This window comes from Canis lupus, chromosome 22, assembly GCF_003254725.2.
Source record: "Canis lupus dingo isolate Sandy chromosome 22, ASM325472v2, whole genome shotgun sequence".
NCBI lineage: Eukaryota > Metazoa > Chordata > Mammalia > Carnivora > Canidae > Canis > Canis lupus.
In genome coordinates, this window is record NC_064264.1 from 60,478,888 (window position 1) to 60,506,368 (window position 27,481).

At 53.3% G+C, this 27,481-nt stretch overlaps 1 protein-coding gene across 9 annotated transcripts in view; it reads left to right on the forward strand.

The window, feature by feature from the left end:
- Positions 1 to 27,481, forward strand: part of ATP11A (ATPase phospholipid transporting 11A) — a 129,001-nt gene that overhangs the window by 48,539 nt on the left and 52,981 nt on the right. For 8 of the 9 annotated variants that reach the window (XM_025441266.3, XM_025441263.3, XM_025441264.3 and 5 more), the window contains exons 2-5: positions 15,026 to 15,148; positions 22,784 to 22,873; positions 23,631 to 23,711; positions 27,004 to 27,111. In XM_025441266.3, coding sequence (XP_025297051.3) covers positions 15,026 to 15,148; positions 22,784 to 22,873; positions 23,631 to 23,711; positions 27,004 to 27,111 — 402 coding nt within the window. Of the gene's footprint in view, positions 1 to 10,330; positions 10,480 to 15,025; positions 15,149 to 22,783; positions 22,874 to 23,630; positions 23,712 to 27,003; positions 27,112 to 27,481 lie in introns of those variants that run through there. The other variant, XM_049099176.1, reaches the window with a different exon arrangement.

The following is a 27,481-nucleotide window of genomic DNA, read 5'->3' on the forward strand; positions in this document are numbered from 1 at the left end:
GGACCATCTAACCTCTTCACCCATGTTTATAACCAGGGACACACCATACCGAGTGGGCTGTGCCCAGGGCACGTCTGGAGGGGGGCAGTCACAGCTTTGGGGCAGCTGGAGGGCTGGACGGCCCCGTGTGCCCAGTCCTCCTGCCCTGTCCCCTGTGGTGTCTGGCCTGCCTTTCCCGGAGTCCCTGCCTACCTGGTGCCAGCACACCATTGCCGACCACCAGTTCGGAGACTGCTGAGTATCCGACCTCCGTCTCTGCTGCGAACACTCTCGAGGACACAGGGCACGGATCCCTCCGCCTCTGGCTCACAGGATGGCGGTCATTATTTCACCATGGCACAGTCCCTACCTTTTCTTGTTGGGAGAGGAACTCAAGGGGCAGGGCAGGTGTAGCCTGTGTGCGGGGAGACGGGGGCCAGGCTTGGGCTCAGCTGGATTCTCTGACCAGTGTGTGGTCCTTCCTGGAGGCTCCCTGACTCTGCAACCCCCCCTCTCAGAACTTGTCCTGTTCTGCCACAATGGCTCCATCACCCCACCCCAGCTCAGGTCAGCTTTGATTTCAGTTGTTGGCTCTTGTTGATGGGCCCTGGCTTCCCTCACGGAGGCCACCCTGGTATCCTCTGTCCCCTGAGCCTGGCTCAGCTGCCCTCCTTCCAGTGGGGATGTTGCCATCGTCCTCCATGTGTTGTCCCTGCAATGCTGTGCCCTGTCCCTGGGCCAGCACATGGGGACCCACCATCATCCCTGTGTCTGAGTGAGTGGAGCCTCTGTGCTACCCACAGAAATATGTGCTAGAAGGTGACTCACCTGCCTGAGTTTACCTGGGAGCCCTCAATGTCTCCTTGTCTGCAAATGCAGAGAAAAGTGTATTGCAAGGTAGTCAGTCCCTTGAAGCCATGGTGGAGGGGGGGCAGGATGGGGAGCCTGATGGGGAGCCTGATGGGGGGGCCTGATGGGGAGGTGGGAGGGGGAGGGGGGAGGGGAGGTTTATGGGGTGGTGGGAGGGGACCTGGATGGGAAGTGGGAGGGGGGCTAGGAGGGGGAGCCGGTTTGGCCACTTCCCCGCTATTTCCACACTGCCACAGTCTGGTGGGGAGAGTTGGATGCTTCAGTGGGGTTTTGCCCTCTCCCTGCCCGTTTCTTCAGCTCCTGGATGTGGTGTGCCCTTCTTCTGACCTGGGCATATGCCCCAATGCGCCTGCTCTTCACGGAGCTCTGTGTCTACCGCTATGAACTGTCAGACTCAGGCGAGGCCAGGTCGTTTGTGGTTAGAATTTTTTATTCTGGACCCTGTAAATTTCAGCTTAGGTCAGCTGACATTTGACATTTTGCAGATGGTCAGTGTTTTCAGATGTGGAATATCCCTGATGCTTTTGTGATCCAAATGATTTTGTGTTTACAAATATGTTCCTGGCCGTAAAATGCCCCACATTTGCCTGAGAAGGGAAACCGGGTGTTACTACTGATGATGGTAAGAGATGGTGCTGGCAGGGACACCAGGGGGTGGGGTCTGACCGGAGCAGAGGGAGCCCCCAGCCCTGCAGTCCAGGCCCTGCCCGCCGGCTGCCAGAACGACTGGGAGCGTGGACCTGGTGGATGCCGCTTACACACGCAGGTTTCACTGGAGCACAATTGTAATTTGTTACCTGTGTGGGGCACCAGGAGCAGGGTCGGGGGGAGGCCGTTGGGTGCAGGTGTAGGAGCTGAGCGCTTGGCAGGCGCAGGGGCCTGGGAGGGTAGGCGCCAGCAGGGTGCGGTCTCTGTCGGGGCACTGGAGCCCTGGCGGAGAATGAGGGGAAGAGGCCTATGTTTAGAAACACCGAAGCTCTCTATTAGCCTCTAACATCAAACAGCAAACCTTGCCTTTGAAAGCTATAAACAGACACGAGAGCCTGCACTTGCTTTGTCATTGGATCCTGCAAATGTGAAAAGCAGTTGTCGGGAGGACCACCGAAGGGACCGGCCAGGGCGCTAGGGTCGGGTTACGTGCGTCTGTCACCCCCCCCCACACACACCCGTGTAGTTCAGCTAATAGGTTTAGTCTGTTTTCGCTGACATTCAAAACTGCCATTAGGTGACTAACACGGGCTGGAATTGATTTTCGGTGTATTTCTGATGGTCTCTTGTGTCCTCGTGTGTTTTCTGACTTTACCGCCCGGGCCGCTGTACCTGCATCCTGGCAGAGCTGACCGCAGCGCCAGTGACGGCCCGAGCACCATCCCAGTGGCAGGTGGCCCTGTTAGGATGGAATTCAGAACTCAGAGGCCCCTCTTCCTCCCTGGGGTGGCAGAGAGGGGTCTGCACAGGCATGCAGGGAGTCCCCCACCCTTCTGGGAGGAACAGCCATTGCGGCTAAAACTGGGGGGCCCCATGCACCCCAGAAATGAGTTGTCCTGCTTTTTCCATGCCCAGAGCGTGAGTGGACGGTGCTTGCTCTCGACCATGTTTGTCCCATTTTACCCTGCAGCCGGTTCTGAGCTACTCAGCTGCGAGGTGTGCTCCTTGGGAAACACAGTGAACTTAGGTTCACACGTTAGGAAATACATCTTATTAAAAACAGAACTTTAAAAACATTATCCGTTTCCCCAAGCCAGAGTGAATCTGGTACAACCACATCTCTGCCGTGAAAGGGAAGTGAAGGGCGGCTCCAGCAGGTGCGATGGGCCCAACGCGGGCGTGAGTGCACCCGCCACCCTGCAGATCTGTGGGGAGAGCTCACCTGGGGTGTGACTGGGATGAGTTCACGTGTCCTAAAACCAACTCTTTAAAAGGTACAATTCAGTGGTTTTTAGTATATTCACAAGTGATGAGACCACCACCCCCACGTAGCATGAGAACACTTTCATCACCGAGAAGAAACCCAGCACGCATTCGCAGTTCCTGCCCCGCCAGCCCCCCGCCAGCCACAGGTCTGCCTTCTGGGTCTGCAGGCTTGCCGTGCGGTTGGGTCCCACCTTTGCACCCCTGTGACTGGCATCTCATGCGTGGACAGGGTTTGGTCTGCACTTCTCTGGTGACTGCTGAGCATCTTTCTTTGGGCTATTGGCCATTTGTAGGTCTTTGGAGAAACATCTGTTCAAATCCTTGATGGTCTTTCATGTGTCCCAGGTACAGTCTGCTTTTTGACATGGTTTGTGTTTGTAGGGGAGCCATGGTGACCTTTCACGTACCCTTGGGGGCCACTCAGGCAAAGCCTTGACCTGCCATTCACCTGTGTTTTGAGGTCCCCCAGGAACACAGGAATCCGTGGGGCACTTCGGGTCATCGCCCACACCCCCCTTCTGTCCCTGGGGTGGGTGTCGGGCTCAGTTCCTCACACTCTCCCAGGCGATGAGGTGGGGGCTACCTCCTGCTCCCGCACCTCCAGAATACAGCTGCGGACTGGAGCCCCCTTCGCTTCCCCCTGGAGTTGGCCTCTGCAAGAGGGTGTTGTGACCACAGCTCTGTTCTTTACCTGCTGCTGAGTCGGAGGCGGGGGGTATACAAATGGTGCTGTGCTCTGTTCAGTGACTGAGCCTGCTCCACGGATCCTCCAGACTCCCACCAGAGCCATGGGGTCAGCTGGCTCCAGGCCCAGCCAGTTCTGGCCGTGCTTACACCTGAGCAGACAAGCCCGGTGCCCTTCGGCAGCTGGTAGATGGTGATGCTTTGTGGGGTGAGCTGTCTGCATGCCTGCTGGTCAGTGTGGATCCCAGGCCAGGCCTGGAAAGATCGCGCGTGGCAGGTGAGCTGGTCCTTGTGCATTAAGGTGTGCAGGTACTCCTTGTGTTCTCAGCCCCTGTGGGTAGGTCTGTCTGTCGTCCACGTCTGCAGCGCCCCCTGGGTGACCCAGGGCCTGCGTGAGGGGCACCCATGGCTCGGCAGCCTCCTCCACCTCCACCCTGACCGCGCTCTGCCTTGTTCTCTGGAGGCGAGGAGGAGATTCCACAGCAAGGTGATGCGGGGACCCGAGGGGAGGTGGGCACTGCAGCCATGGGCTGTGTGTTCCAGTCAGCAGACCTGCGTGCATGAGGGATCTGTAACCTGTGCGCCCTGGGTCTGTACCAGTGTGCGCCTGAGTCCATGCCAGTGTGCCCTCCCTGGATCCGTGCCAGGGTGTCCCCCCCCGCCGTCCGTGCCAGCACCCCCCCCAGCCTGTGCCAGCATGCCCTCCCCAGGTCTGTTCCAGATGCCCTCCCTGGATGGGCATGGCCCCCCTGGGTCTGTACCAGCACCCCTACAGGTGCGTGCCAGCACCCCCCCAGGCCTGTGCCAACACCCCCCTCCGGGTCCGTGCTAGCGCCACCCCCCAGGCCTGTGCCAGCATGCCCCCCCATGGGTCTGTGCCAGCCCAGTGCAGCCTCCATAGACTACCCCGTGTCCCTGCTGGTTCAGCTCCTCTGCCTGCATCCCCATAGAGAGGTGCCCAGGCAAAGGGGTGGGGGACAAAGCAGGACAAGTGCCCCTCCCTTTGCTGCTGGTACAAGGTATCTCCCTCCACGACCCTCAGAGGTGAGAGACTGGGGTTGAGCACACTTTAAGGCCCTGCCTGTGACCTCTAACTGTGCATAGTCCTGGCCAGTGGGACACAGAGGCTTTAGGATTCCTGCTGGTTTAGGGACAAGAAACAGGTAGGTAGGTGGATTTATTTTGACACTTTGTAGTTTTAAAATTAGCTGAAACAACTCCAGATTTGTAATTTGGACACACGATCTGCCATTTGGCTCAGCAGCAGGATGTAAATACCCTTGAAATAGGGAGATTTGTAAAGAGTGTTGATAATGTTTCTTGGGAACATAAGACAGATTCTCCACATGGCATGTTAGACGTGTGAAAGCGAGGAGACGCAGACCCTGAGAGGCAGTGCTTCCCGCTGCTTGGGCCCCCAGGACCACGGAGTCCACATGGGATTTCTGGGGCCACGGCTGCCAGGTGATGCCCATGCAGAGCACAGGGCACACAGGCCTCAACTTACCAATGTTTATTTTTTATTTATTCATTTTAAGATTTTAAAAAAATTTATATATATGTATTTTTTTATTGAAGTTTGATTTGCCAACATATAGTATAACACCCAGTGCTCATCCCATTAAGTGCCCCCCTCAGTTTTTTTAAAGATTTTATTTATTCATGAGAGACACAGAGAGAGAGAGAGAGGCAGAGACACAGGCAGAGAGAGAAGCAGGCTCCATGCAGGGAGCCGGATGCAGGACTCCATCCCAGGATTCGGGGATCATGACCTGAGCCGAAGGCAGACGCTCAACCTCTGAGCCACTCAGGCATCCCTAACTTACCTCTGTTTAACAGAAATTTCATGAAAGCTAATTTCATATACCCGGTTCTAGGATGTTTCCTTCCCTTTGGAAACCGTGACCCCTGGTGGGTTCCGATCTTGTCGTCTATGTAAAGTCAGAGGTCGGGAAGTGAAGGCTTTGGGTGCCGCCAGGCTCAGGACGGAGGAGACCCCAGCTGATGCACTGGCTGTTCCGGGCGATGCGTTAGAGCCAAGAGCTGTCCCGTCTCTCTGGTTGTTACATTTTGGAGAAATGGAAGTTGATGATACCTTGGGAGAAAACAGACCCCGTTCTGGACATTATTTTAATCAGGGCCCTTCAGGAAGTTGACATTCTGATACACAGATTGCGGACACAGGACACCGAGCCCGTCAGAACATGAGGTCAGTAGAGGACATGCTGTCCATGCGAGCGACCCTTCACAGATCACAGCTGCAGGTCAGTGAGCAAGAGCCAGGGTTTCCAGAACAGAACCAGAACCACGACGGGGCAGGGACCCCACGCTTCTTTCTCCTGTATTCATGGGTATACACAGGTCACGATTGAATTAAGTGTGCTAACATGGAGGTGTCTGGGAGGCTCCGTCAGTGAAGACTCCAACTCTTGATTTCGGCTCAGCTCGTGATCCCGGGGTCCTGAGATCAAGTCCCACATGGGGCTCTACGCTCAGTACTCCCTCTGTGCCTCCAACTAGTGCTCTCTGTCCTGTTTCTCTCAAATCTTAAAAAATAAAGTAAAATATATTTCTTACCTCAGAGTTTGAGAACCACTGGGTTTGTTATAGTTTATGTTCTTTCTCCTTCATGCAAACTTGTCAAGCCCAGACGGCGTCCAGCTCTGTGGACTTCTCCAGAAGCCTGGCACACATGCCTGGCGCCCTCCTAGACGGCAGTGTCTGTTCTCTCCATGCCAGGAAGCGCCGGGGTCAGGACTTCAGTGCTTGGCAGGTTCTGCCCCACATTTGGGGATGAGCTTGTCCTCATGCATGTCTGGGAATCGCATCTCTGAGCAGGTGTGAGTAACCTTTCAAGGTGAATCCTTGACCACTGTGGGTTTGGAGACTTGACTGTTGCTCTGACTTGGTTTCTCAATCCATAGACTTCCTTCCAGGCCAGGTCTTCACTACTGTGCTCAGTACCCCTGCACCAGTCACTGAACTTCTGAGTTTAATTTTATTTTGAGATTTTATTTATTTATTTAAGATACAGAGAGAGAGCAAGCGAGAGAGAATGAGCAGGGGGAGGAGCAGAGGCAGAGGGAGAAGCAGACTCCACTGAGCAGGAAACCTGAGGTAGGACTCAATCCCAGGATCCTGAGGCCATGACCCAAGCAGAAGGCAGACATTTCACTGATGGAGCCCCTCAGGCGCCCCTGAATTTCATTTCTTCGGTGGAATCCCTAGACTATGCCCCCAAGGGCACCTATGGGCAGAGACATTTAGGGGAAAGCTCTGTGCCCGTGCGGTGTGGTTGTTCAGGGCTGTTATACCCGTAGACCTTGAGGGACTCCTACCGACGATCTGCGTCAGGGGGTGAAGGTGTAAGGCCACCCTGCTCAGGGGACCTGCCAGTTCTCCTCCCAGGTGGCACCACCAAGCTTTGGTTGAGGGCTGCGGCCGAGTTGGGGAGTGCACAGGCGGGAACTGCTCCCCGACCCCTGCTCCGGGATGTGTGCTTGGCGCTCTGTGGTCCCCATCCCATCTGCAGTTCCGTGATGACCTGCATCTCACCCACAGGAGAAACGAGTTTGGCATGACTACTGGGGTCCTGTTAGAGTGATTCCCTGCTTAGGAGTCTTCCTAGAACAGCGTTGGGTGGGGGGTGGTATTTATAGACATCCTATTTGTTAGGTGTTGGGAGGTCTGGGGAAAGAGCCACCAGGCTTTGAAGCTGCTCTGTGTCAGGCTCTTCCTTGTTGAAGTGCTGGGAGCATCTGAGGTCAGAAGCTGATGGAGAAGGTGGTGACTGGACACTCCAGTGCCAGGAAGGTGATGGGCGGGTCCCCCCTCACAGAGCCAGGCCCCAGCCTCTGTGGCCCGGTGCGTCCCAGGTGCGAGTGCGAGTGTTGCCCTGGGTTTGGAGCATCTGGGTGTCCTCCCCAGAGCCCCGCTGCCCAAGGCTGTACCCGCCCCAGCCTGTCACTAACGCCCTGCACAGCACGCAGCAGGGCCCCATGTGTGCTCTGAGACCACAGCCCCCGACATGGGGAGCCAGCTCCGCCTGGGAGCATCTGCAGAGCCAGCCGCGGCCTTCCCAGGAGCAAGTGTGTGGCCGTGCCAGTCCTGTCCCTATACGAAGAAGGGCGGATGGTTTGCTGGCCCCCAGGGAGCCACGAAGGCTTTACCTGGTGTGGCCACTGATGGTTGCCAATGGGGGTGAAACCGGGCCTTCCCTGCTGACTGGTGTCTGGGCTGTGGTGAGGTGGGCCGTCAGCGGTGTCAGGAAGGTGCCAGCCTGTGTTCTTGCTTCTTTCCTTAGTTGCTCTGATATGGCAGTGTGATCAGGGTTCTGTTTTCTTATTTTCTGGAACATTCCTGGTCCTGCTCATATGGGCTGCACTGGAGAGTGAGAGCTTCGTGCAGAGCCTGAATCTGGTCACAGAAACCCCAGGACTGTACTCGAACTTCACTTAAGGTCGGATTCCAAACTGTGGGATACCCACCCCACGGACAACTGTGATTCTCGTGCAAACACAAATGTGAGGTGATATTTTGCTCATTGTGAGGGAATCAGATATGATAACCGGTTCAGAGGGAGAGTCAGAAAGCACATGTCACTCTGGAGTAAAGGTGGTTTGAAAGTACTGTGTGCACAGCCTTGGAACTGGAGAGGAGTGTGGACTGCCCGTGGTGGGACAGACATGACCTGTGTGCAGAGTCGGCACTCAGGGGCCTGGCGGGAGGGGTGCTGCTGCCGATAGACTCAGCTCTGTAGGGGAGCTCGGTACCCCCCCTCGGGATGGTGGACTCCCTCCTGTGTGTGGTTTCAGCGGGCGCCGTGTCCACTGCTTGACACAGAAGTGGGTTAGGGCGGACGTGGAATGGGCTTCTAACAGCCTGAAGCTGTGTTCGGTCTGTGGCGCCTGGAGGACTCTGGTTCTCTTGGACACTGGTATCTCTGGGGTGGCCCACCCCTGTGGCAAGTTAGGGACGTGATGTTTTTGTGTCTGAGATTTTAAGAGGAAGGCTTTCAAATGACTTATTAAAAATCTCTATTTCTAATTACTTTCTTAAAAAAGTCACCTGTACAATTATGACAAAAGCGTTCACACTCATTAAATCTGGTGGTTATTTCTGTACTCTAGAATGTGTGTTTGAATTCCCCATGTGGGGGCACCCTCTCCCCCCAGGATATGTGAGCATGTTTGGAGCATACGACCATCCTCAGTGATGGTCACAGGAGCCAGGCCAGCCCGATGCTGCAGCTCTGTCCCCAGCCCGGAAGGATCCAGCAGCCACTGACCACTGGAACTTGGCCCCCACTTCTAACGGGGCCAGCCCGAGAGCCAAGGGACCCCCACCCACTCAGGGTGCCCTGGTCCTGCTTCAGGCTGAGGTCCTGCCCCGACCTGCCTAGGGAGGGCCCTCTGGTCTGCTTGGACGAAGATCCTTTCTTCTTTCTCCCTCTGGGTTCATCCTGAAGTCTGTGTGTCCCTGGCTACTTGGCCAGTCCCTCCTCGTCACACCCCCACCATGTCCATCCCCATGGCACAGTCAGTGAGAGAACAGGACGGGGCCTGGACCCCTCCCTTCATCGCTGGGAACATGCACGAGGTTTCAGGGCCCGGTGCCCCGGCTTTCCTGACCTCCTAGGCACTGCTCTGCTCTCTTCGTCCTTTACTCTTAGCTGTGGGTGAGACCACATGGTCACTTGGTCTAGTACTGTGACCCGTTTTCAAGAAGCCAGTTGGTATTGGACGCTGTTTAGGCCACTCTGCTGCTGCCCGTTCTGACCTCTTCCGGTTGGGGCCCAGGCCCCCACATGGTGGCTCTTGGTTTGGGATTGCTTCCCATCAGATGGCAGGTTCTACTGAAGTCTGAGTGGGCCAGTCTCTGACTTGAGCCCTGCACCCCAGATCCCACAGAACCGCATGTCCCATAAACACAGAGGGACATGGCCCATGTTCAGCCCGTCCCTGAGGCCGCTGGCCATCGACCACCAGCACCACTGCCGTCAGGAACACTGCACTACCACGCCCATGAACACAGGTGTGGGGTTCTCGGACACTGATGAATCAATCGATCCAAACGTAAAACATCTTTAGAGAAGGAGGATCAAGGGAAGGAGCCCTGCAGGATGTTCAGGGAGCTGGGTCACTGTGATGTGTGGTGACATTTCCTCCGTGGCTCCTGGCTCACGACAGAGACCCTTTCTCAAAACGCTGCATTCTCCCAGGGGGTGGGGGTGCAGCTGCCATGGGGCTCCGGGCTGCTGAGGGCTGCGGGCGGTTGCTGCTTTCTCCTCTTTCCTGCTCGTCCCGTCTGCCTGTACCCTCCAGGCTCACCCAGACTTCCCCAGAAGTTTCCATCCTGCTGCCACTCGGGCCCCGGGGCTGCCGCCTGCAGGGCTGTCTTCCCGCCGTGGCCCTTGACATCCTTCCTGTTTGCTCGTCTACTGTCGTGGGAGTCATGGAAGTGGATCTGATGGGCTTGCTCAGCATAGTCCCAGCCTCCCACCCACCCATAGGTGCATCTGCTCATCCCAGGCAGGTGAGCAGGTGCTGACGCGTGGAGGGCTCACGCAAAGGCAGCTCTGGCCACTCGAAGGCCCTGAGAGGAGGCGGCCAACTGAGCAGTTTCTGAAGCCCCTGCCACCATAGCCGCCACTGAGACCTGCCAGGTGAGCAGCGTTGGCAGGTCCCCTGTGAGCCTACCGTGCATCCTTCCTCTTTCGCTGAGGGATGTGCCATTTGCAGAGGCATGACTGTGTGCGTCAGGCACGAGGCCTGTTGTACGAGATCCCACCAGGTCATGTTCCCTGCTGTAGCTTTCACTTCCTGAAACAGTTACTGTGAGACCTTTACATCTGAGTTTCTAGAGCCTACACGGGCGACTGGAAGGGGAAGCGGTTCAGACACAAGGCTGACCTCTCCCTCCAAGAAAATGAAGAAGGGCCAGCAGAAGCCAAGGACGGATGGGAGGCATGCACAGGAGCTGTGTGATCTCCGACGGCGCCGCCACCACCGTGTGTTCCTGAAGTGAGAAGTGGTGAGCTCGTGTGCATGTAGACTGCACAGCCACCCAGGAAGCATGAGTATCTGCTGTATCACTGCTAAGGTGTAACCTGCGTACCACAGGGCTTTGCATGTGTGCGACTCATCAGTGTCTGTTGGAACATGTTCACACCCCCAATCAGAGCATTGTCCTCATCCCAAAAGAAACCATTAGCAGTTACTCGCCCAGCCCTGGGCAAGCCCAGTCTGCAGATCTGCCCGTCCTGGACATTTCACGTGAATGAGACCCTATGGTGCGTGACCTTTTGTCTCCGTTCCTCCCTTTATGTAGTTTCCATGTTCACCCATGCTGTAGCATGCGTCCTCCTCATGGTTGAGTGATGAGTCCGTGTGGGTAAACCAGCCCTCTGTGTCTGTCCATCAGCTGACTGACATTCGGGTTGTTCCCACCTCTTGGCTGCTCCAGACGATGCTGGTGTGAACACACGTGTACACGCAGTTATGTGGACATTGCTTCCATTTCTCCATACACACCAAGTACTGGGATCGCTGGGCCATGTGGCGACTGTGGCACACTTGCCTTTCTGGGGAAGTGGCCACCATCTCCCACAGCGGCTGCACCGCTGCACGATCCCCGCCGGTGACGGGCAGCCCCGTCCCCACAGCCTCCCTGCGTGCCCTCGTCTCCGTTGTCACCGCCCAGGGCACGTGAAGCCATGTGTCCTTGCAGTTTCCGTCCGTGTCTCCCGCCAGCAGGATATGGAACACCAGGTGCCCTGTTGACCAACAGCTTACCTGCATGTTCGTTTAGTAATCTGAATGGGCCAGACATTAGGTCCACCTGAGGGAAGGCTGCTCTGTCACAATGGGCGTGGAGGATGGAGGGGTTGCTGTGTGAACAGGAGCTCTCTGCTGACAGAGCCATGTCTATACCCGTTCATGCCGTGACTAGCATTTTAAGAGCTCGTTGGGAACTCACAGTCCATCACACGAACCACAGTGTCTGCCTGTGTGCTTTTAGGTTGGACATAAATAAACTGCATGAGTGAGCGAAGCAGTTCTTTTGTCTGTAGTGTGTTCTGTGCTCTGGAACAAAAGTGGAAGTTTTATTCCTGGCTCACAGGGACAGAAGCACCGGGTCCTCTGCAGTGTGTGGCCGGCAGAGCGTTGTGCCATCACTTCAGGGCATGGCATCATGTGCACACGGACATGCGGGTGGGTACGTTGGGTGAAGACAGCGGCGCCCCATGGCACACGTGGGGTCTGCTCTCCACTGATCTTGCTCGCTGCCTGAAGCTCTCCTCATTGGTGGTTCTCCTGGAGCCTGTTTTCTGGAACAGGGTACCCACCTCACCACCATGCATGCTGGTGATCGCCCAGATGCTGCACTTTCTTCCATCAGCTGCTGTATGTCCTGTGGTTTCCCCCCTCGTTTCTGTTTGTGACAGAAGGAAGACTCCTTCCCCTCCTCTGTGTGAGTCTGGTGGCTTGGGACCTGGCCAGGCGGCAGCTGCCTGTCCGCGGCGGTGAGCCCAGGGCGCTCTGGGCAGTGCGGGCGTGGGTCTGCATGCGGCAGGCCACAGAGCACCGGGGCCCGTTCCCGCAGCTTAGATGTGCACTTGGGATTGGACTCACGGCAGCCTTCAGGGTGTGCAGGCGCTATCCTCTTGGGCCCCCTGCGAGCTGAGAGAGAGCACCTCCTGCTGGCATCAGCCTTGCATTGCTGATGTGCATCTCCAGCCCCCCACACTGTGGGGGAGGTCCTGGAGGCTGTGTTGGGTGGCAGCGCTGGTCCCGTCTCCAATGAGGCTGGTGTCTCTGTCTCCCTGACCTCGGAGGTTTCATGATGCCCACAGCATCATCCTCAGAGCTCTGCGTGTACCAGTGCTGGACGGCGGACTGTGTGACTGATGTGTGGGTCAGACTGGCTAAGTCACGAAGTTATATAATCGGGGCTGATAAGTTTGTTTTTTTAAAGATTTTATTTATTTATTCATAGAGAGACACAGAGAGAGAGAGAGAGAGAGGCAGAGGGAGAAGCAGACTCCATGCAGGGACCCCGACATGGGACTCGATCCAGGGTCTCCAGGATCATGCCCTGGGCTGCAGGCGGCTGCTAAACCGCTGCGCCACCGGGGCTGCCCTGGGGCTGATAAGTTTGTTTTCATCACTGAATGTACCGAGAAGCACAGTCTTGCTGACCAAACCAGACACAGAAGTATTGAGCTGTGCGTCCATATTTAGGGAGCCAGTCAGCCGCGGGACACGTGTGTGACGTGGGTGTGACCCGAGCCAGGCTTTCTCAGGAGCGCCTTGTTGGTCGCGTTGTGTACATGTTCTGTACATTCGGGGTTCTTAGAGCTGGACATTTGTGCAGAGAACAGCCCTCAGAACTCATCTTGGTCTTGATCTGAACCTGGAGACGCTTTCTGCCTGTCAGGGCCGCACGTGAGATCCCCTGCAGGTTCCTGACCTCGGGAAGGGTCTTCCCTTGGGGCCCCTCCCTGGGCCTGCGATGCTGACCACACGGTGAGCAAGGGCAGCTGGAAGCATCACCTCGCGGATGGCCTTGGGTCCACTGAGCTGTGACCTGTTCAGGGCAGCAGGGCCTTCCAGAGGCTGGTGACTTGTTGCTTTTTTGTGTCCTTCAGGGAGCAGGAAGGGAGCGTCCCGATGCCACGCTGAGCTTTCACCCAGTAGGTACATGGTTCCTTCCAGGTGGATTTTTCATTGCAGTGATTTAGGGAGGCCCCGCTGCTTGTTGCTGCTCAGTGTCTTTCCTGGTCACGTCCCTCAGGCAGAAGTAGCATCCCAATGTGCAGTAGGTAAAATAGCTCCACTCTGGGTGTCGTGTGCGAGGCATTGTGATCATATTAAAATAGTGGGTGACCTCTAGACAGTGCGGAGAATTGAAGCGATAGCATTCTTCCTCCTGACTGCACCTCCCTTGAGATGTGGATGTGCTCTGGGCGCAGTGGGTACCTCTGCCTGCCTGCTGGAGGATTGGAGCGTCTGTGGCCAGGGTCAGGCCTGAGAGCCAGTGGCTGGGGAAAGGTTTTCAGGATTTTCATTTTTGTATTAAAAGTTAGGTCTTTATGCTTTTCTTTCCTCTCCTAGTTCCTTTATTACATATTCTTTTTGAACACAAGTACATGAATCCATGGGAATGAGGAGCCCCTGTGGTTGTGTCTTGAGAAGTAAAGGGATACCAGGGACTCTCTTTTCTTCAATCTCACATACAGAGATTTATTTACAAAGCTGTCACACAGGCATTTTAGTCAGCATCCTTGAAATGGTAGCAGGAGGGGCGTGGGGCGGTGGGGGAGGGCTCGCGCTGCCACGGATACGGCCTGGCCCTCGTAGTGCAGGGTTTCTGGGGGGGCCACATCCTGACTTCCTGCTGAGGAGGGGCCACCCCGTTCTCTCCCAGGGTCTTGCGTTGCCCACATCCATACTGAGCGTCTCTGGAAACATGGGTGGGGTTACGGGGCTTGGCTTGTCTGTGCCTCTAGTCTGCTTGGACGCCTCACAAAGCCAGGCCCTGATGGAGGGCGCAAAGGCAGCATTGACAGCGGCTGTACGTGCCGTGCTGCTGGGGGCACAGCCCCACCTGTGGGCTCCTGCCCTGAGAGGGTGGTAGATGGGCAAACATGGGGGCGCGGGAGCAAAAACCAGACCAAGGCGACACGAGGCTCTCGTCCCTCAGCCGGCAGAGACGCGGGTTGCTTGCATTACCCGTCTGTGCAGCTTCAAGAGTGGGGGCTCCCTGCCCACAGTGCGTGGGCACAGCAGCGGGCAGGGACAGACCACCCTGGGCTCCTGCGTGGCTCCTGCTTCACGTCCTGCTTCTGTTCATTGTTGGCAGCAGCAGCCATGAGCGAGGAGCAGACGCTGTCCTCAGGCGCCGTGGAGATGCTGAGGCTTGTGTCTCAGTGACGTGGGAGCCAGAGCTCTGGCCTGACCCACCCTTCCTCCCATCCCATCCCATCGACCCCCACTTCACCCTGCTTACGGCACCCCAGCAGGCCGCCTGGTGGGGCAGGACCCCGAGCTGGGGGGCCAGGGGCTGAGGGGGCTGCTATGCGAGGCTGACTTGGTAGCTGTGGTGTCTTAGGCTCCTCTGTGCTGACAGTGCAGGGTTGGTGGAGGGTTGTAAAGGTCCTTCTGGTCAGAAGATGTTTACCAAGTGCCTGGTGGGCACGACACTTTGAAGAGCACCCCAGCCTTCTCTCTTCCCAGGAGAGCCGTTGAGTAGGGAGATACTGGAGGGCTCACACCTCTGTCCTGAATGCCCACTTTTACCCTCTTGTTAGAGACCTGCTCCATGTTTCCAACGGCTGCTGTCCTTTCTGTTGGAAGCCCGAGGATCCCACTGAGCCCAGCTGCGTTCTTTCCCCTGATGACCAGCGGCTCTGGCTGGGGGTGCAGACCACCTGCTCAGGCCACTCCCGTGGGGGTTGGGTGAGATGGAGGAAGCTTGGGCCTTGGCCCCACACAGGTTCTGTTGATGGGGACCTGCAGTGCAGCTGGCACTCTGGGGAGGAGCTGTCCCTGTGCTAATGCTGCTCTGTATTCTGTAGTGTGCTGGAGAAGAGAACTGGGTGGACAGTCGGACCATCTACGTGGGGCACAAGGAGCCCCCGCCTGGTGCTGAGGCCTACATCCTGCAGAGGCACCCCGACAACAGAATAGTCTCTTCCAAGGTGAGCTGTCTCCTGGGATTCTGTTTCCCACAGGCCCTATGGTTACCATTGCCGTGGCTGCTGCCCACCCCACCGAGCACTGTGGTTGGCGCCCACTCGGGCTGGCCCACTCGTCCTGCAGCTTGTTCCCCCAGCTGGTGAGCCATGCATCCTGTGTGGGCACCACCTGTCCTCCACTTCTCTTTATGCCACGAACATGGGAGGCCTACCATGGCCACTTACGTGTTTGCTGTGTGGCCACATGCCCGTCCCAAGTCCCCAGCCCACACCAGGGGCTCCTCATCTCTGGAGATGACCCTGGATGTCACTGGTGGGAGGAGGTACGTGCATCCACCTGATAGACAGAACACTGAGCATGTGTCCCAGTCTGTTAGGCAGTCAGTGTCGTAACCGCCCCAGGAAGACCATGATTGCGGTGTCCCCACTCTAGAGGAGCACTGTTCTCCTCGACTGGAGAGCAGGAGTGGAACTGTACTTCACACACTTGCAGAGGAACCCCTCAATGGCTCTCCAGAATGGGGTGGGGAATTTAGTAGCCGGCTTTGAACAAACAAGGTAAATGATGGCTTCCCAGATTCTGGAGAACTTTCCCTTTAGAGGTACATGCCTGACTGGCTATGCACACCTATGTGGTGGGTTCACTGGACCTAACATGCCCCAGCCCCCGGTGTGTGTGCACACCTGTGTGGCAGGCACACCTGCTCCATATATGGTTGTCCCATATGTCTAGATGTGCATGGTAGCCCTATTAAATTCTTTGTAAACTATCAAAGATTGCTATAAGTTTGTTAAGAATATTTGAGAACAGAAAAACCTTTGCTTTTCAAGGCATTTTTTAATGGATTTATTCTATTTAAAACTGTCATAAAAATAACAGTAGTGACGATGATGACAGCAGCTTTAATCACCATAGTCACCGTGTGGACAAGCAGATTGGTCATCACAAAACCCTGAGCAACAAGCATGGCACTCCGTCACCCAAACAGATACATGATGGGAAATGTGACCAAGCAGGACCTTACCCAGGGCAGATCTTGACAGTGGTGACCTGTGTGAATTGACACAGTCTCAGGTAGAGCTTACCAAGAGCCTGTTACTGGTGCCCCCGAAACAGAGAAGGACTCTCAAACACATTTCTTAAATCAGATCCTGTGCGGCTCAAATGCTTTGAGAACCAGGGACACGCACCTGACACCACTGCCGTGGGCGCTGTGTGAGCTGGTCAGGGCAGGCGGCAGGGCAGGAAACCACCCACACTGCCCTGTGTCAGGCCCACAGGACATTTGTAGGGCCCTTCCGCCACTGGAGGCTTCCTGATGCAGCTGGTCTCTCCCTCCTGGGACACAGCCTGGCCTCGGAAGTCCCAGCCCCAGTGCCTTCCAGTCACTGTGCAAAGTTCTGTGCAGGGCTGCGTGGAGGAACCTTCTAGAAAACACAGCCCCTCATGGATTGGGGTGAACTGAGGGCCTTCTTGATGCATCTGGCAGAATGTGGCTGGAAGCCAAAGGATCCCTTATTTAGGACAGAAAGCCTCATTGATGTTGTGGGGGAGATAACTAAGAGCAGTGGTTTCTACTTCCCATTCTTTTGTCCTCTGATTCAGGTTTTAGAGCCAATCTATTATTTTCATTTTTTTCCCAAATACTCGCATAGTGACTTGGAGGTGCCTTGTCTTCCTGCCACCTTCTCTGTCCCTGCGGTGGTTCATGGCACCCACCATCCTCGGCTGCTCCACCCACACTGGGATCCCTGGGGCTGCCCTGGTTTCCGACAAAGGCAACACTGCAGGGGGTGCAGGCAGGACTGGTTTGAGACACAATCACCGTGCCCCAGGGGCTTTCACAATGAGTCCTTGTCCTGAAAGCTCCTTCAGAGTGGGAAGAACTGAGTCAACATCCTTGCAAGAGGCAGGTCTGGCTAAGGCCACACAGAAGGTCGGAGCCTGTGTCTCTGCTCAAAGCAGGAGGGGCCCTGTGTCTACGCTCCTTGTTGTTCCAGGAAGGGTTGTCCTTCCTCAGGAGGCCGGGCCAGTGTTGTGGCGCCTGTCCACGGGAGATGATGCTGTGTCATTTAAGGAGAAATCGCATACAGCACAGCCTCTACTGCTCACCAGATTCTGTGCAGAGGAGAAGGCCTGGAAGGCCAAGGACTTGCCCCAAGCTACTGGCCGGGTGGACGGTGGTCTGGATGTCTGTCCGCCCCAGTGGCATCCAGAGCACATGATTGCTTTCATTTAAAAACAACTCAGGATGGATGGGAAAAAAAAAAACAAAACTTAATTTGTACAGCCTAAGCCTGGACAGGTCCGGAGAATGTTTGCTCTGACGTGGCCATGTTTTCTCAGGAAGAAAGCTTTTGTCTTACAAGAAGACTGCTGGCTGAGCATTCATCTGCGCGTAGAAGCCCCTCCTCAATGAGCTTGATCTCATTGACTCAGAGAGCTTTTATCTTGTGAAAAACTACACCAGGGCTGAACAAGCCTCACCAGGCTCAGCTTTGGACCCGCTCCATGGAAGTGCCGAGGTTGGCAGTCAAGGATTGATTAGAGTTGGGTGTCCTTTCTGGGGGAGACATGCTGGGCAGGTGTCTAGGATGAAGAAGAAACCAGAACCTTCTCCCCAGCACGTCCCCCTTGTGGTGCCCAGGGCCTGCTAGAGCTCACGTGCAAGCAGATCCCAGTTCACTGGAAGGCCCAGGTGCTGCTTCGTCAGTTCATAGACTCGTACTTTGGGCACAAAATGCAGGTGGCTCCCCACTCTGTCCGCAGGACACCACACATTAAATACTAGGCACAGGCTATACCGTCACCCCATTCCTCTGAGAAAGCTGTGTCACTTCTGGTCATTGACAAGGGAAGATTACTTTTACCAATTAGATGTGGGCAGATAGTGTTCCTGTGGACTTATGGGTATATCCTGTCTTCCCCAGAACAGCCCACTGCTACCTACACCCTGGCCCACTGGAGAAGGAGCAGCCTCAGGACAAAGCCTGTGGGTCGATTTTTAGCCTCAAGTCTGTATGTGAGCCTGCACCTTCCCCATGGCCCCGAGGCACCAGCAGTTCTCCTCACTGGGCCACCGTGATGCTCACTCATTTTTCCGACGTCAGTATTCCAGAATGGGGCACCTATGGTGCCAGGCCCTGTGGAACACCTGACAGCGTGGCCCCGTGTCCACGCAGACACTCAGCCCCCAGGACTTACGGAAGACGGAGTGTGCGCGGTGGCCCCACAGCATCTGCTGGCCGGCTCTCATATGTCGCCCAGTGCCCAGTTACGTGGAGCCGATCTGCACGCACTCACACACGTTCTGGTCAGCTCCTCAGGTCTTTGCATTTCTTGTCATGTACCACTGGAATTAGTGACCTTCTTTTTGACTACATTAATAAGCAGCAGTAATGACTTGTGATGGTGAAATATTCTGCAAGATAAGGGGGTTACAAAGTGTAATGTCTAAGCAGCTATGCAGCCTCTGTGTGCCAGATTACAAGGAAGCAGTCATTTAAGTGGCTTTCAGTTCCAAATCCAAGCTGGCTCCTGGGCACGCCTGAATTTGGGAAGCTAAAAGCGTTTCAGAAACGGTAGCATTCAAATAGGACAGGACCAGGTGTGCACATGGTCTCCCACTTGGAAGGATTGTAGCAGATGACAATCCATTTTATCTTCATCATACATATAAGATGAAAGTTTTCTCACATGGAAGCTTCCAAGGAAATGTAAGAACTCAGAGAATGGTGTGACAAGTCTCTTATGTCCCTATCACTGGCACTCGGGCATCTGCACCTTGGCGGTCTTCACCCAGTGTTGTGAGGCACATCTTGAACAGCACTGGGTTTTTGTGTTTAGACACTTGAGGAGACAGAAGATGGGGTTTTAAGTAGCTTTTTCCATTGATGTGACGTTGGTACCAAGTAACAGATTACAGGTACATGGGGACATTTTTGATTGATAGGGTAGTGAGTGTGGGTGTGGGTCCTGGGCAGTCAGGTTGGTTTCAGGGGGTGGGGCCTTGAGACAGTTCTGTTCTGGGGTCAGGAAATCTGTGAAGGATTGTGAGTCATTCTAAGCCAGTCACAGAAACTCAAAAATGAAACGTAAATGCTATGACTGCCTAGTAACTTACATTTTAAAAAATGATCTCCTTTTAAAAGTTAGTAGAAAATAACTGACTTTTTATCTCATATAAGAGAAAAACTATTTTCCTTTTTTAAAAATTTAAGAAGATTGCTTATGTTTGTACCGTTTGTCAAGCTGTAGAATTTTAATGTCCTGTTACTGTGTGAGCACCAGTTCCAGCCAGGACTTTGATCCTCAACCATCTTTCTTCAGGGCACCTGCTAGTATCATTACTTTATAAGCGAAGATACCAGAACCCAGTCCTTAAATGACTTACTAAAGTTTACTTGATCTTTAAGTGTCAGGACCAGGTTGGATATGGGGTCTGACTCCACAGAGGCTGCGTATTTAGTAGTGGAATAAACGACAAATGTTTCTGAATTCCATAGAGAAGCCAAATTATCCAGAGGTAGGGTAGCATGTTAAGAATTCAGATTGTGGGCAGCCCCGGTGGCACTGCAGTTTAGCGCCGCCTGCACCCTGGGGTGCAATTCTGGAGACCCGGGATCAAGTCCCACGTCAGGCTTCCTGTAGGGGGCCTGCTTCTCCCTCTGCCTGTGTCTCTGCCTCTCTCTCTGTGTCTCTATGAATAAATAAACAAAATCTTTTTTTTAATATTTTTTTTCTTTATTTATTTATGATAGTCACACAGAGAGAGAGAGAGAGAAGCAGAGACACAGGCAGAGGGAGAAGCAGGCTCCATGCACTGGGAGCCCGACGTGGGATTCAATCCTGGGTCTCCAGAATCGCGCCCTGGGCCAAAGGCAGGCGCCAAACCACTGAGCCACCCAGGGATCCCCTAAATAAACAAAATCTTTAAAAAAAAAAAAAAGAGTCTGCTTCTTGGTTTGACTCTCTCTCTCTCTCTAAGAAAAAAATTCAGATTGTGGTTTTTTGTTTTTTGTTTTTTTGTTTTTTTGCTTTTGAATCCTATTTTATTTTATTTTATTTTATTTTATTATAATAAATTTATTTTTTATTGGCATTCAATTTGCCAACATACAGAATAACACCCAGTGCTCATCCCGTCAAGTGCCCCCCTCAGTGCCTGTCACCCAGTCACCCCCACCCCCCACGCTCCTCCCCTTCCACCACCCCTAGTTCGTTTCCCAGAGTTAGGAGTCTTTATGTTCTGTCTCCCTTTGGAGATTTCCTACCCATTTCTTCTCCCTTCCCTTCTATTCCCTCTCACTATTATTTATATTTCCCAAATGAGTGAGAACATATAATGTTTGTTCTTCTCCGATTGACTTATTTCACTCAGCATAATACCCTTCAGTTCCATCCACGTCGAAGCAAATGGTGGGTATTTGTCATTTCTAATGGCTGAGGAGTATTCCATTGTATACATAAACCACATCTTCTTTATGCATTCATCTTTCGATGGACACCAAGGCTCGGCCACAGTAACTTCTTGCAAGATACATCCACGAAGGCAAAAGAAACAAAAGCAAAAATGAACTATTGTCACTTCATCAAGATAAGAAGCTTTTGCACAGCAAAGGATACAGTCAACAAAACTAAAAGACAACCTACAGGATGGGAGAAGATATTTGCAAATGACGTATCAGATAAAGGGCTAGTTTCCAAGATCTATAAAGAACCTCTTAAACTCAACACAAAGAAGCAAACGATCCAAACAGGAAATGGGCAAAAGACATGAACAGAAATCTCACAGAGGAAGACATAGACATGGCCAACAAGCACATGAGAAAATGCTCTGCATCCCTGGCCATGAGGGAAATACAAATCAAAACCACAATGAGATCCCACCTCACACCCGTGAGAATGGGGAAAATTAACAAGGAAGGAAACCACAAATGTTGGAGAGGATGTGGAGAAAGGGGAACCCTCCTGCACTGTTGGTGGGAATGTGAACTGGTGCAGCCACTCTGGAAAACTGTGTGGAGGTTCCTCAAAGAGTTAAAAATAGACCTGCCCTACGACCCAGCAATTGCACTGCTGGGGATTTACCCCAAAGATACAGATGCAATGAAACGCCGGGACACCTGCACCCCGATGTTTATAGCAGCAATGTCCACAATAGCCAAACTGTTTTGTTTTTTTCTGATGGGGACACCGAGGTAAAGAAGATCTAGCTATGTATTCTCTCCCCTCTTTTAATGTCCGTGGCTGCATTTCTGACCAGGACACCTGTTTGGTTTTCGAATGAGGAAAGATTAGTGTTCATTTGACAAAATCCAACACCTGTCCCTGATGGAAAGTTTCCGGAAAGTACGAATACAGGAGAATTTCAACATGATGAAGAGTGTCTGCAGTAAACCCACAGCTAATACCATTCCTGAGGGTGAAAATAGAGATACTCCCACCTTAAGATGGAGAATGGTGCAGTCCTCCTCTCGCCACCCCGTTGAGCAGCTCCGTGCATGTTGTGGCTAATGTGTGACAGACGAGAGTGATGCAGGACAGGCCACCGGGTCAGGAGGAAGCAGACAAGTGACACGATGGCCGTGGAGAGGATCCCAACAGAACCTGGTGAAACTTACAAACGATGAGAGCAAGGCCAGCAACAAACCATCGAATTCACGACTTAAAATCTTCTGCACTTCTAAAGATATTTTTAAGAGAATTAGAAAGACATGCCACTGACTGAGGAAATGTTTGCCAGGCACATAGTCTGTAGAGGCCCGGTGTCAGGCCCTATATGGAGGGGAAGGTGCTGCAGGGTCACCCGTGTGGAGGTCAGGAGTACTGGGAGGGGAAGGTGCTGGGGGGCCGACTGCAGGAGGCTCAGGAGCACTCAGAGGAGAAGGTGCTAGGGGGTCAGCTGAAGGGGAGTTGTTAGCACTCAGAGGGGAAGGTGCTGGGGGCTTGGCCACGGGTGGGGGGTGGTCGGGAGTATTCCACATGCTAACAGACACCATGGACAGTGCATTTACTGGAGGATAATGATACCCAGATACTGTTGTTCTCAATGGGGAAGGTAAGGAAACTTCTGAGGCACAGCGGAGCAGTCTGGAGAGTAGGTGAGCGTCAGGACTCCCTTCCTTGTCTGCCCTCCACTCCCTGTAGGCGGAGGAGGTGTGTGGGACTAGGAGGTGTCGGACACCTGCACCTCAGGGCTGTCTCCAGGCCAGAGCAAGGCTGCTTCTGGTGCTGACTTCTGATGTACCTTTCTGGGCCAGCTAGAGACACTGTCACAGGCAGGAGGGAAAGAGGGGTGCTGAGCGCATGTGTGTTAACAATCAGAGGTTTGTGTCCTACGAAATGTATTTTAAGGGTTAAACTGTTGTTAAGCTGCTTCCCATGGCATTGAATTACCTGGCATGGGGTAACTCACACTGCTTTCAGAGTATGTGTTCTGTGTTAGGGGTTCACTCTTGTGGTCAACAAATTGATAAAACATACACGGAACACTCTAAATTTTGACTTGTGAGTTTTGTATCTAAAACTAAACATTTTGTGCTTTGACATCCAGTGTTGTCATCCCATAGGAAGGTAACACTGTAAAAAAGTAAAATGTGATCAAAATGACACCTGTTTGTTTTTCTTTTATACAGTACACGTTTTGGAACTTCATACCCAAGAACTTGTTTGAACAATTCAGAAGAATAGCCAACTTTTATTTTCTTATCATATTTCTGGTGCAGGTGAGGCCCACTGTCTTTTTTATCACAGTAAATGTAAAATCGAAATAGTGGCCCTTAATTCTCAGGAGGTCCACTGTGGTTTGCTAACAAGAAAGAGCAAGTACTTGGAGCATTTCCTCTGTTTCCTTCATGGGCAGGCGTGTTGGTGCAGAGAGATGTCTGAGCTGCAGCAGACACGTGAACAGTCTGCCTGTGGGGTGGTTCTGGCCGCCTTCCGGTCCTCAGGGGCAAATCAGGATTCCCCCCCATCCCTGCCCCCCCCTCCCCGGTCATTCGGAGGAACTAGCAGCCACACTGGGCATTGTTGGGTGGATCCTCCTCAGCGTGCCTGGGAGAGAATGAGAAGATAGAGCCTCAGTGAGGGCTGAGTTAGGGAGCAGGGGTCTGATGTGCTTTAAGACTTCTAACCTTGTTTTTCTCAATCATGCAAAATACAGCAGAAGGACTTTCAGATCGTCCCCAACATCATGTTATTCAATGTAATTGAAGCATGGGAAGCCGCACAGTAAAATAAAATAAGATGCAAGCCCCAGTCAGGCTTATGTCTTTGCTGCAGTTGGTGGGGCTTCCTTAAGCAGGTCCCGGAACTGGAGCAAACCACCCTTGTTTCATGGTAAATAGAGTGACTTATCTCCAGGGGGGGATAAAGTGGGTTTATGAAAGAAAGCAGATGTTTTTGTGGGTGTTACAGGCCTGCCAGTCTAAGGTCACTGGGACCTGCTTTGACAGTAGCTCTACAATTCTGCTTTAATTGCAGTTGATTATCGACACCCCCACGAGTCCAGTAACCAGCGGGCTCCCACTGTTCTTTGTCATCACCGTCACCGCCATCAAACAGGTAAGACGTCTGCTACCTGAAGGGAAGATGGTGCCCTCTTGTTATATAATGTCACCTCTTACCCAAAGCATGGTGATCTGGGTTATAGCTAGTTCATGGGAAGTTTAGCTAACTTGGAGAAATTCATTTTGGTCACCGTCTTAGATTGACACTTGCGCTAAAATAAGAGATTATGAAATGTAGCAGCGAGGGTGGTGTCCTGTGAGTCTGAGTAGGAAACCAAGGTTTTCATGTTCAACATGAAACTAAACAACAAAACTAAAAGACACCCTACAGAATGGGAGATTAAATACAAATAAAATACAAATCAGTCCTGAAATTTCCTAGCCTGTCCACACTCTTGACTGCTTGAATGCTCCAGTCTGAACTGCCAGGATCCACTGTGTGCAGAGTCCTGGCTGCTGTTTCCTAAGCGAGCACATGGACTCCCGCGTGCCTCGGGCTCTTCTCCCTGGTTCTGGTCACTGACAGTGAGAGGACTATGTCTCAGTTATGTCCACTGTTCATCTGGCCATCTTAGTACTCTAGCTATCACCTCAGTCTGGTTCCAGAAAATTCCCATCCCCTTGGAGGGAGGCCCTGTACTAGCGAGCACCTCCCGCCATCCCCGCTCCAAGCTTCTAGCAGTCTGCATCTGTCTGGGCGGCATCTCCCTGGTGTGGGTGTGAAGTAGCCCTTCGTGATCTTGGTTTGCAAACGATATTGAGCATCTTTGCCCGTGCTTATTGGCTGTTTGTGTCTATTTCTTCAAGAAAATGTCACTAAATCCTTCATCCATCTTAAAATTGTAGTCTTTATCTTTTTATTAATGATTTGCGAGAATTCATTATATGTTCCAGAAACAAGTCCCTTATCTGCTGCAGACTTTTGAACCTAATGGTGTTTGCCTTTCAGTGTTGATAGGTGAACATTTCATTTGGGAGATCTGAGATATGAATAATTTGTAAAATGACAGCTTCTAGTGAGATTATTAATGGTCAAATTCTTGCTGACAAAGCCATGTTTTTCTGATATTAGTCTTTAAATACAAATAAAGAACACATGTATTTTATAGGAGAACAGCCATGGGATGACAGTGATAGGTCAATACTGCAGAGTGATTTTTCTCTAGATTGAGAAGGAATGCAGAATGGAATCAGGTTAGCTTCTAGTGTGTGGTAAACAGCGCCTCTGGGCTGCCTCCTGCCAGCCTTGCTCTTCTTCAATATGAGAATGTCAGCACGAGTACTTTTTTAATACAGCACTGTGAGGAGCATTTAAGGATGTCTTCATTTCAATTTGGGTTTTATATCTCACTCACCAGTAATCTGGAAATAAAGATTTGAACAAAATGATTTTACTTCGTGCCCATTAGATTGGCTTTTAAATGTTAAAAGCCTAAAGAGCAACCAGGGATGATAATGTGGTGAAGCTCATGCACCTGCCGCTGATGGGAGCGTGGTGGTGCCATCTTGGAAAACCATTTGGCAGTAACTGATGGAGTGGAGACCATGAATGCTGGGACCCATAGTCTAGAGGGGGTCTGATATATGCAATTAGTGCATATCATATGCATCTCAGAATAGACTACAGAGGTCCGGCGACATGTCCTGGGATGTTCATAGCAGGCCTCTTTGTGGAAGAGAAACTAGGGACAAGCTGTCATTCAGTGAGGCAACGGGTGGCACATCTGTTGTGCATATGGCGGGTACAGTACAGTGACTCAGATGAATGAGCCTCGTTGTGTGGAAAAATATGTCAAGTGGCAAAGGAAATATGTAGTGTATCGTACTCATGCTTTGTAAACACTTACAGCAACACTTCAGTTGTTTGTGATGCACACACGTCCTAAGAGTGTAGAACCAGGGACAGGAAGGAGGCTTTTTGAGGAGGAAGAGCCAGAAGGGGCACAGAATGGAGGGGTTGGGTGTGTGGGTCATCTCTGAAGAGCTCTGAGTGTCGGGCATGCTAGAGCTAGGTGCTTCCACTTCTCTCTGTATTTTTGGAAGAACAACCCTCCTTCTTGTAGAGCACCACATGAGGGCCTTAAGACGGGTGTGGAGGAGGAGACTGTGGCTCTTGAAAGCCGGTAGGTAGTGTGAGGAGGCAGAAGGTCCCGTGGGGCCTTGCCCCGTCCTGCACCCCCTCACCCCATTCCTGGGGGTACCTGGCTTCCCACGTTCCACCTGCCTCTGCCCCCTGCTCCTCACCTCCCCAGACCTCAGGCCACCCCAATGCCTGGCACTGGATGAGTCGGGTGGCGCTCCACCCTCCCCCCAGCCCTGGTTCCCCAGTGACCCCGGCCCCCACACACGGGGGATCCAATGCCCTTCCTTGCGACTCAGGGAGCCCCTGTGGGGAGCCAGTCACCTGGCTGGACCCAGATGTGCCTCTTCCTACTGAGGCACTAAACTAGGTTTCTGAAGAGCATCTGACCCCCTCTGTTCCAATGTCTAGTGGCTTCAGAGAGTCAGGCAAAGCCCTCCCCAGCTGCCCACGGACCTTTCCTGCCTGGTGTTCTGCATGCCCCATGCCATCTTCCTCCCTCCAGGCGGGCTGGGCCCCCTCCCCACCCCTGTCCCATCCTGCCCCCTCCTGCTATTTCCTGTAGTCTCACCTCTGCATTTCCGGGCAAGCACTGAGCATGCCCTGGGGTCTGGCTTAGCCCCTTCTGCTCTGAGCCCCCTGTACACACATTTGCACACGAGTGCTGTGGGGGTTGCAGGGTGCCTGTGACGGGGCCTGTGACATGCTCACAGTCAGGATCCAGGGGAGGCTTACTCCTGGGTTCGCAGAGAGGGGAACTGGAGACCCTCACCCTGGTCCTCCCGCCTAAGGGAGGCCCCAGCCACGGTGCGGGCAGTGGGGAGCTCAGCAGTGGTCATCCCAGGAGACTCAAGCACACACAGTAGATGCGTGTCCCATGGGAGAAGACTCAGAAGCCCTCCAGCAAACGGGGGGATGTTGAACTCCCAGGGGCCTCAGGACTTGAATCCTGATCACTGCTGGTGCAGGAATACAGGCACCAGCCTTCTGGAGGAATGGACAGGCCAACCCAGTGGTCAGGGCCAGGAAGAAGTGGGTAGATGTAGGGTTCAGTCAAGGTGAAAGCCCGGACTCCTGGTAGGTGGCTGCTGGGTGTCAGGAAGGGTGACTTCTGGTTTTAGGGCAGCCTCGCTTGCCCCGAGGCTGAAGCTGGCTGCATGGCACCCGCAGCTGCGGCCCATCCGGCAAAGTCCAGAGCAGCCGGCCTGGGGCCGAAGACCCTCCTATGGGGTACTGCTCCACTGTGTGGCTGTCTTCTCTCCCTCAGGGCTATGAGGACTGGCTTCGCCACAAGGCAGACAATGCCATGAACCAGTGCCCTGTGCATTTCATCCAGCATGGAAAGCTAGTCCGGAAGCAGAGCCGAAAGCTGAGGGTGAGTAATCCTGGCACAGTTCTTCAGCCCAAACCAAAGCCCAAAAAGCAGCAGCGTGAGCAGGGTTTCATTTGAGGAAACCTGAGCCTAGAACCGCTGCTTTACTGAGTTTGGGCCCGGCCGCTTCCCCAAACCCTTCTCACGGAAGACAGGCTCCTGCCACGATCTGCTTTAACTTCAATTTTTACTTATTGGAAGTTGTAATAAGCTTTCTTCTTTAGAGCTGTTTAATTTCACAGATCCCATCAGGGCAGTCTGGGCTCTAGGAGGTTGCTCCACACAGTCATGGTAGAGGATGCTCTGGGACACCATGAGCAAACATGTTCTCGAACATGTAGAGTCATGTGAACGGGAATTCCACTGGTTGGAA